This window comes from Equus caballus, chromosome 27 (assembly GCF_041296265.1).
Source record: "Equus caballus isolate H_3958 breed thoroughbred chromosome 27, TB-T2T, whole genome shotgun sequence".
Taxonomy (NCBI): Eukaryota; Metazoa; Chordata; class Mammalia; order Perissodactyla; family Equidae; genus Equus; species Equus caballus.
This window is the reverse complement of record NC_091710.1, coordinates 43842170-43852512: the sequence shown is the minus strand read 5'-3', so window position 1 is coordinate 43852512 and position 10343 is coordinate 43842170. Positions and strand designations below refer to the sequence as shown.

The 10343-nt window shown below is 40.7% G+C and overlaps 1 protein-coding gene across 1 annotated transcript in view; it reads left to right on the top strand.

The window, feature by feature from the left end:
* The first annotated feature begins 108 nt into the window (after positions 1–108).
* The window catches only part of TRAPPC11 (trafficking protein particle complex subunit 11), a 46311-nt gene continuing 36076 nt past the window's right edge, over positions 109–10343 (top strand). The window contains exons 1-5 of the mRNA XM_001491998.6: positions 109–457; positions 2881–3105; positions 5334–5503; positions 6170–6240; positions 7055–7169. Of these exons, the coding sequence (XP_001492048.3) occupies positions 2902–3105; positions 5334–5503; positions 6170–6240; positions 7055–7169 (560 nt within the window). The 5' untranslated portion in view covers positions 109–457; positions 2881–2901. The remainder of the gene's footprint in view (positions 458–2880; positions 3106–5333; positions 5504–6169; positions 6241–7054; positions 7170–10343) is intronic.

Below are 10343 nucleotides of genomic sequence, written 5' to 3'. Positions count from 1 at the left end.
ACCCCGGCCTTCAGGCCGCGCGAATCTGCTGGCAGGGACTGTGGGCGGGTAGCCGGAGGCCGCGGCAGGTGGGGCGCCGGCGCGTCTGGGGAGAGGCGGGGCGGCCGCGGCAGAGGCTCCGCCTCCTCCCGCTCCTCGCTTCTCCTATTGGCTCCTTCCCTCTCCGCCCCTGGCTCCTCCTCCTCTAGGAAATGCAGCGTCTTCCTGACGTTTTGCGGAGCCGCGTAAAGTTCCGAGACAGCGATTGGTGTAGCGCGCTGTCACTCAGGCGCAGAAAGTGCTTCCTGTGCGTGCCGCAGGTGGGCTCGGGGAAGTCTCGCTGGTTGGAACCTGCTCTGGGGCGGTGGCGGTGGGGACGGCCTCAGCGTTCTGTGACAGCCCTGCCTGCTTCCCCTCGTCCTCTCCCGGCTTGCGGCGACCGGCCACAGCTGCAGCCGGCCCGGGGCGTGCGGCCTGGGTGAGTGCAGGCCCGGAAAGCTGCGGGGCCAGGCGAGACCGCCGGGGGAGAGAGCTAGCTCCTAACAATGCCGGCGTGGGGGGGCCTGCCTTTTTCTTCAGTGTCAGCGGGTGCAATCCTGGCTTTTCTCTTTTAGCCCCTAAAGGAAAAGATGCACGTATTTCTAGGGCCTCTAGGTTTAAAAGGGGAGGGGGAGGAGGATAGCGTCTGCCTTTAGGGCTGCAGCGTTGTTTCTCAGCCCTTCCTCGTTGGAGCTACCATCTCGGAATACTGCGACCACTTTTCCTAAATCAGGTTATCGCTTCGCATCCTCAACATCTGCTTTTTTTTTTTTTTTTTCACCGAACTGTCATTCCTCTTTTGATCGTCTTGTAGTCGAACTTCTCTGAATCTCATCCTTGGTGGCCTTGTGTCCTGCACCGTGAACTTCCGTTAATTAAAAGTTAGTGACCGCATTTTTTACCTGTCACTTTGATGAGGTCAGCTTTCTTTGCGGTGTGTCATCCTTCCCGAGTCTTCCTTGTTAGCTTCCACGCCAGCCTCCAGATTGCATCCCTTGCACTACATGATCTCCCATCCGGAGTGTTCACTCACAGCTTCTGCACCTCCTCCCACGTCGTGGGATGGTTAGTTGCTTCCTTGGCTTCTTCCAAGAGATCTGGAAATTTCTCCTCCAGGCTGTCCTGGAGATCCGCACAGCCTCTCCATCTATCCTTGGCCCATGTTCTTCTCATTCCCATCCTTTTGGTATAGAATAAGCACGACCGTTTCAAGTGCCAAAGCTTTTAAGGTAGAATGTGGTAAGAATTTCTGGTACAACTTTCACATAGTAATTTTTTGGGTCAGAATTAAGGTCGTTTAGAGCTGTGCTGTCCAGTATGGTAGCCGCTAGCCGTATGTGGCTGTTGAGCATTTAAAATAGGCTGCCCAAATTGAAATGTGTTGTGAGTGTACCATACACACCAGATTTTGAAGACTTAGTACAAAAAAAATGTGTAATATCTTGGTCACTTTTATATTAATGTTGAAATATTTGGGGCATATTGGTTAAATAGAATATTATTAAAATTAATTCCACCTGCTTTGTATTTTTTTAATGTGACTGCTAGAAAATTTTGAATTATTTATGTGGTTCATATTATATTTCTCTTGGACAAAACTGTGATTTAGAGCTTTGTAAGTCATTTCTAGTTCCCCTTAGTTCCACTGCATATTCAAAGACCCAGCTAATTCTCTTGAGCCACTGGGGTTATTAAGAGAAATGGACCTCTAGGGCTATGATCTAGACTTTTTGGTTTCAAGCAAAGGTAGCCATATTGTGTTTTGACCATCTCTTTTTTATTTTCACTCGAAAATTCTCTAGAGCTAAATTATTTCTTCCTCTAAACATACAGTCCTCTGCCCTCGTAGCTTCATCCTCTCCTAAAAATGTTGGTTTCAATAATTCTAAAACTTCTCTCTATTGTAGACATTTATCATTTCTGGTCAGCTTTCCAATCACGTATTCAGTACCAGTTATTCCTTCAGTACTAAAATGTGAGAAACCTAATCGTCTTTGTCAAATTAACCTTTCAGTTAAAAATATTTGGTTATCAAGTCGTGGCGTATGTGTGCCTAACTTTTCACACAAATTGTATTTGAGGCCTGTGAAATATGCTAGTGAAGATCAGCTTTTAAAAGAACCTCATGATACATGTTTTGGGAAATGAGAAATTATTTTGAAAATATAATGATAATTTTTTTTGGAATAAACACATTTTTATATAATTGCTTTTCTGAAGTTCGTGCATACTTGGGTTTATTATAGACTGATTCTCAGCTAAAGGACACAATAGAAACCTGTCTTCCTAGAGGTTTCCATTCATTATTAGATAGATTTTCCTTTAAATAGTACATTTTATATTAATTGTGGGGAAATGAGAAAACATAGCTATTCAGATAATTAGAATGTTATTTTAGTAATATCCTAGGAATTTAGAAATTAGATGTTAGCAATTATAAAGAAATTAGAGATACTTGTACTTTGTTTTATGTGTGAGTCAATAATTATTTTTCTTTATAGCTGAAAATAGGTCATGAGGCCTATTTTAATTTGATCACCTTCCTGCTTTTTTGTTCTGCTCATCCCAGAGTTCTGTGTGCGTTTTGAGATGTTACTGAAAATACTGATTTGTTTTAAAGTAGACTGCAACCTTTGTAATATGAAACATTTTTAAAAAATATAGTACCGATAGCTATTAAATTTTAATAGGTCAATTTAGGAATTAAAGTTTTCCCTTTTGCTGTCTTCTTTTGTATTTGCTCAAAAGTTTGCAAAGTCTTTTGCCTTTTTGTAATGTTTTTTAAATGGTGGAGCTTCATATATTAGATATGGATATGGGCTTTTAAAAAATTAATTATGACTATTAACATTTGTATTGCAGATTTTTTGAGACGCCTCGGACATGAGCCCCACACAGTGGGACTTCCCTGTGGAATTATGTTGTCGGCCTATGGCTTTTGTTACTCTTACGGGCCTGGACGTAGTTTATAATGCTGTCCATCGAGCCGTCTGGGATGCTTTCTGTGCCAATCGGAGGGCTGATCGGGTACCAATTTCTTTCAAGGTGCTCCCAGGAGACCATGAGTATCCCAAATGTAGACCCAAGGTAATCACGTTATGATCGCATAGGGGCTCTCCTCTCTCTCTCTCCCTCTGTGTGTGTATATCTTGGTTTTTTTTGAGGAAGATTAGCCTTGAGCTAACTACTGCCAATCCTCCTCTTTTTGCTGAGGAAGCCTGGCCCTGAGCTAACATCTGTGCCCGTCTTCCTCTACTTTATATGTGGGATGCCTGCCACAGCATGGCTTGATAAGCAGTACGTGGGTCCACACCCGGGATCCAAGCTGGCGAACCCCGGGCCACCGAAGAACATGTGAATTTAACTGCTGCGCCACCAGAGCAGCCCCTGTATATCTTTTTTATTCTTATTGTCTGTGCTAGAAAACCCCTGAGTTTATCAAGGCAATGGTTACAGTGATGTATAAAGAAAACCCTAGGCTTTTTCCTGTATGGAATACCCTACAGGTATCTTTAATAATAGTTGTTATTTAACTTTCTATCCTATGAGCCTAGGTTTTTCTTTTTGCATTTCTTTAAAATACCCCAACTCTCTGTAAAGACCTCTTTAGAAAGAAGGTCTCACTTCCCCATTCATCATTACCAGTATCCTTATAGAATCCGTGGTCTTTACAGTTTGGTTCAATTTCACACACGTATTTTGCTTTGTGTTAGGTCCCTGAAACTAAGCAATAGGCTGGTGATAGAAATTTAAATAAGACATGCTCTCTGTCCTTGGGGAGTTCTACATATCAGAGTGGAATAAGAAAAGGTATTAAGTTCAAAACTGACTTTTAGGGTGAACATCATTGTAGAGACTCTGATTTACCTAGAAAAATGATAATTATAATGATGATGATATTAATAATAGCTGCTAATATGTATGTAGTTCTATGTCGGTTTACTTTTTTAAGAAAGTTATGTATGGTGGTTAATTTGTTATTTATCATAATCTTGCGAGGTTGGTCTGAAAGTCAGTTAAGAAGACATGTTGATTGAAATAAACTGCCCACCCACCTTTTTTTTTCTTTCCCTGCCCTAGAGCAGTGTTTTTGAGACTCATCTCTGGACCATGTATGTCATCCTCACCTGGAGTGTTTATTGCAAATGTAAATGCCAGGCCTCCTCAGTTAGGCTCTACGAGGTGGGCCCTGTGAACTTGGTCACCAGCTGATGCTTGTGTGTTGAGAACCACACACTGGAGATGGTTGCATATACCCCGCTGTAGAAGCTGTGAGCTCTCTCTGAAATTGTGCAAGATATAGCATTCCTGGCCCTTACGCATATTTTTAATGTGGTGTTTGTGTCCTGGAAGGCTTGTGGCCCGGCAGAGCTCATCCCCTTTCTCCTTGATGAATTCTCCAATTCAGGAGCTTTTCATTTTCCTGTTCCTGGTTCCTTCCAGAGTCCTCAAGATTTTTGTGTCAGGATTCCTTACTATCCTTGTCCTTCCTCACTTGAGGTAGACGTTGGCCCAACATGAGCTGAAGTAGTATGAGTCAGTACAGGTGCTTTGGAAGTAATTTGAGATTTCCACTGGGTTCTTCAGGGGAGATGCATGTACCACATCCCCTTCCCGTGATGTGACACTTAGTGCTGACCCCTGGTGACTGCTGTTATGCTTCTATATTTAAGAATTGTCAGGCCGGCCCTGTGGCCTAGCGGTTAAGTTTGGCATGCTCCGCTTCGACAGCCTGGGTCTGCAGGTTGGGATCCCAGGCATGGACTTAGACTACTCGTCAGCCATGCTGTGGTGGTATCCCACGTACCAAATAGAGGAAGATTGGCAGAGATGTTAGCTCAGGGCTAATCTTCCTCAGCAAAAAAAACCCCACCATTTTTTCTTTCATCCACAAGTAAGGTGAAATGCCATCCTGGCAGTATACATTTCAAACAAATGAAGCCATATTGGGTTTTAGATTTTATTTGAGTGGCTTTTACAATAACAGAAACTGGAATGGTGAGGACTATCAGTAGAATTTACCTGGAAAAGGGCTGTTTACTTCCAGGGTATTTGAGAGCCTTGCCATCATTAGAAATGCTTTGGCTTTGGTCGTTCTTTAAATGGAAGTTGTAGTGGCTCTAGGGTTGAGATTCTACCTCACATACTTGCTGTCTCGTTTGATCTCTGTAAGCCTGAATGTCCTCATCTTAAAAATGTGTCATATGTGTATTGCGTGAGATAAATGCATTTAAAGTGCCTGTCCCTCAATAACAGATGGTTTCTGCTGCTGTTCTTATCAAATAACTCTTTTCCCCGTTTGCCAATGTTTGCAGAGAACGTCATATGAGTGGTACATTCCTAAAGGCATCTTAAAGACGGGTTGGATGAATAAACATCTGAATCTGGTGCCAGCCCTGGTGGTCGTGTTCTATGAGCTGGACTGGGATGAGCCTCAGTGGAAAGAAAAGCAGTCCGAGTGCGCTACCAGAGTGGAAATAGTCAGGTATGGGCTCTCCACTCATCAGACTGACCGGGGAGGTTGCACATGTCTGCTGCTTACTAACATTTTTGAAGGCGTCTATGTCCTGTTTAGACTGCATTGGTCATTTGGGGATTGCTGACCTCCAGGGAAACTTGTTCACTTCCTAACAGGTAGCATTAGTATTAGCTTATGTAGTGCTAAGGTATGTGAAGAAATTTAGAAGACAGATTAGTCCAAATTTCCAAGTGCCTTTTCTTGCATTTATGGTATGTTTTTGGAGGTGTAGTAATTTTCTCCTTACTCTCATGAACCTCTTGCTTTATCACCACTTCAGTTTTGAAATACTTCATTCTTTTGGATCACTGCTCTGTAACGTACCACTGTAAAGAAGTAAGTTGTGTTGTAACTCTTACGTAAAGCTATAGATTAAACTTTGCTTTTAACGCAGATGTTGTAAGGATTAGAAGCTTGATGTGAGATTATACTTCTAAAATTTAAATCATTGTGGCATGTATGTTTCTTTGTATGCAGGAAAAGATTTCCTTTAATCTTGGGGTTTTTTAGTTGAAATTTGTCTTTCTTTGATTGAATTATTGAGCTTGAATTTAAGTAAAGTCCCGAATACATTTTTTTAAGTTAAAACAATTTAATTATTTAATTAATTTCATTATTCTTTTTCCATTGCAGGCAAAGTTTACAAGGGAGAAACACAAAAGTTGCAGTGGTTCTGATTCAGAAGAAAACGCCTTTGCCGCCAGGTATCAAAAGGTTGATTAATGATGAATTAATTACTTTATACTTCCAATTCTGTTATCAGGAGGCATAGTTTTTAATGGTAAAATCTTTTATGCGTTTTCAGTTATGGGAAAGATGGTTTTTTAACTTTAAAAAGTACCGATAATGCATGCATAAATGCTTACTGTAAAAAATTAAAAATTGTAAGGAGTGCAAATCTTGTTAAATTTTCCTCCCCAGGTTCTACTTACTTCACCATGTAGGCACATAGCAATTGACAAAACAGTTACTCACTTCATTTTTTAAAAAGGAATGTTATTTGCTTATTGGAGATTTATTTGAAATTATATTCCTTACATAGTATTTATTTCTTAATTTGCAGTAGGGCAAAGGAAAATACTATAGGATTTCTAATTTTCTTTAAGAGAAGATCTTAGTTTCAAATGCTTATTTCTTCTACCTTCTCAGACTTTGAGAGGCCAAAATATTTTTTTTTTCTATGTTGAAACATCCTAGTTTGGAAACCACTTTTGTGTATTATTGCTTCCATTTTTAGTTATGGTTTTTGAAATAGTTATGTGGTGTATCTGTTGGCATTACTTGGCCTGTCTATCTTGGCTCAGTAGGAAATTCCACAGTGTTTTCCTAATGGATATGTACTGTGTAGCTTCTAAGAACCCCGTAGAACTCCCAAGGACACCTGGGGTCCTACTTGTATGGGGAAAAGTGGTTTGGGGTTTTATTCTTAATTACATTGTTCGCATTTGGGGAAGCATTCACTTAGAGAAATACATTAATTATTTTATTTCTCTTCATCTTTGTGGGGTTTGGCGACAGGAGAAGATGTCATTGCTTCAGAAAGGGCTGCAGCTTTATGCAATGCGTGCGAACTCTCAGGAAAGTCTTTGTTTGTGCTGCCCCACACTGACCACCTTGTGGGTTATATTATAAGGTAAATAAAGGTCTTCAAAAAAATTTTTTTAAATTGTTCATTAAGAATTGAGAAACTGGTAACCTAGACCTATTTGTTAAAAAAAGAAAGTACATGTTCATGGGAAAAAAATTAAATGGTACAGAGGATGTAAGGTAAGAATAAAAGTCCTCTTTGTCAACTCCTTAACCTTCTCCAAGTCCTTGAGGTAGCCACTATCAACAATTCGTTTGCTTCCTAAAAATGTCTTTTTATCTAAAAATAAATGTAATCATACAACATGTACTGAACTGCCACTTGGCATTACCTCATTGACACAATATGGACATCTAGGTCAACTTCATTTTTTAAAAAATTCTTCCGTGTTTTTCCATTGTGCTTTTCAGTAACTCCCCCGTGTCCTTTTGTGACATACTGGTCCTTTTATATGACAGCGGCTCCATTTCTGGCCTCTATTTTGCTCCCCTTTTGATATGTTGATGTATATATTTAAATAATTTTTAAGAAGCATCTGAGGCCCACCATACCTTAGATATCTTTGCAAAGCCTTTGTATATAAGGAATATTACGTGAGGACACAACATTATCTCACAAAATATGTGACCATTATCCATTGTTTTCTAGCATTTAGTATTGCAGAGGAGTTTCATAGTATTAAATTAATGGCTAGGATGTATTTAGATGTGAATATTTTCATTGATCTTAACTATAAAATGGTTTTCCTTTTCATTCTGCGTGTGTCCTTCTTAAACTCAAGAACAGTTCAGTTTATCTTTGATTATTGCTTCTCTGGCATCTGTTCCTGTCTCTCAGAAGCAAACTTGTGAAAATGAAGTACTACAGGAAGTTTTAGGGCGTTCTCATTGCTATCTAAGTGACAGGGCTTCTAAGAAAGAGAATAAATTCAGAAGGAGAAAGCATGAAAAGGCAACAGAGTCAGATGAGAAGATGAGCTGCAAGAAAAGTTAGCAAAATAAATCTGCACACTGGAAACAAGAAAGTCAGGTCAGTAGTGCTAAGGATAAAGTGGAAGTGGAAGGCAGAGGAAAGGGGTCCTGAGTTTGACTTTTAAATGCGAGTGTGTGACCCTGAGAGGCACAGAGAGGAGAGGGGCGTTTCCAGAGGGCTGGCAGCACATGCCGACTGCTGGTTCTTCCCCCGAGGCTTGTCCCAGGCTCCCCACTGGCCTTTCAGTACCTCTCTGTGCATTGGACAATTCGGCCTTGTACTTGGCACTTCAGTGTTTCCCAGTTCTCACTCTGTTCTTGTCACTGTGCTTTCATGCTCGCTCCTGCCTTCCAGCTCCCCTTTTCTGGGCTCTCTTAACTTTTAAGGCTTAGTTCACACGCAGCCTTCTTTACTTGTCCCCTGTCCTATACCTTAATCCAGTGATTCGTTACTGGGGTGAGGTCTCCCTCCAGGAAACGTTTGGTAATGCCTGGAGATGTTTATGATTGCCGCGACTGAGGCGTCCTGTGCTGGCATCTAGTGGGTAGAGGCCGGGGATGCCGCTGCACATCTGCAGTGCACAGGAAAGCCCACTCAACAGTCACCTGGTCCAAAACATCGATAGTGCGGAGCTTGACACACCCTGCCTTAGCTCTTAGCGAGGCTCAGTTCAGCTGTCGTGGCTAAGATATGCGTCTTCAGACTCTAAAAAGGGTGTCTGAGTGACGTGCTGCTGCAGCGGTAGCAGAAAATGGAGTCCACGTGATCTTTGTGTGAATTTTGCTAAGATGAATACCATGTATTTTCTGATAAACCGCTGGAGTAAGGAGCTGCTCGTAATCAAAATTTTGATCTAAAAGACCTGGTAGGATAAATTCTATTTTAAGGCAGGTCAAATAATAAATTTAAAATGCAGATGTCTCTGTGTATATTTTTATGTGTGTATATATATGTATGCATGTGTGTGTCTTGAAGTCGAATTGGTTCCTGCCTTCATGGAGGAACTAACTTAGTTGGTGAGATGGAAACATCCATGTTAAATACCCGAGCATGCGAGTGTAGGATCTGTGGTGGAGTGTGTAAGTCCTGTAGGATTTCAGAGAACGTGTGCTGGATGTGGCCCGGGCAGGCTTTAAAGAACAGGAGGGACAGCACTTGTGCTGTGAGGTTTAGGTCAGTGGGAAGGAAGTAGTAGTTATTTGGGGCAGAGGAACATCATGAAAAGAGTGTGGATATTTAAAATTCAGCTAGTTTAAATCTCTAAACGGGAAGACTGAGTTGGTTGGATTTTCTCTTGTAGGATTCAAAGTCAAACTCAAGGTCTGCTTCCCTGAGAAAGCATTCTTAATTGTTTGATGTCACCTTAAAAGTATAATTTTGGAATATCTACTAAAAGAATTGATCTTTTCACTAACCTCTTCCTATCTTGACTAAATCTGTCATTTATTCATTTATGTCCTTTTGAACTGGCTGTATGTTTTTTTCTCCAAAAAACCCACCCTCAAATAGTATAGAAGTATATGAATTAAAAAGTTAGTCTTACAACTCTTATCCTATATCCAGGGATATCTCTATAACTGTGTGATCTGTTATATTAGAAGAGAGGGAAGGATTTGGTTTGACATAACAAGTTTACAGGAAATAATGCTTGCTCTTATTTCTCTGTATTAACTAAGAGGTATTTTATCTCTGAGTGCACATCCAACTTGAAAACTAAAAGCAAGCTTATCTTTCATCTTTACTGACATAATCTAGGTTAGTAATACAGATTTCTCTGTTGAGAAGATTTTTTTTTTTTTAATCATTTAGGATAACCTATAGACATTTCTGGCTGCCATAAGATTAGACATCCCAGTCTAATTATTTTCATATTTTAAAAATTTAAAAGCTTTAGCTTTGAAAGTAGAAAATCTTAACCTGAAAAATCAAATTAAAAGTATAATACCTAGGGGCTGGCCTGGTGTGCAGTGGTTAAGTTCGCACGTTCTGGTTCGGCTGCCCAGGGTTTGCCGGTTCAGATCCCAGGTGCAGACATGCCACCACTTGGCAAGCCATGCTGTGGTAGGCATCCCACATATAAAGTAGAGGAAGATGAGCACGGATGTTAGCTCAGGGCCAGTCTTCCTCAGCAAAAAGAGAAGGATTGGCAGCAGATGTTAGCTCAGGACTAATCTTCCTCAAAAAAAAAAAGAAAAAGAAAAAAATACAATACCTAATTTAAAAGTTTTTGACTTATCCATTGTTTTT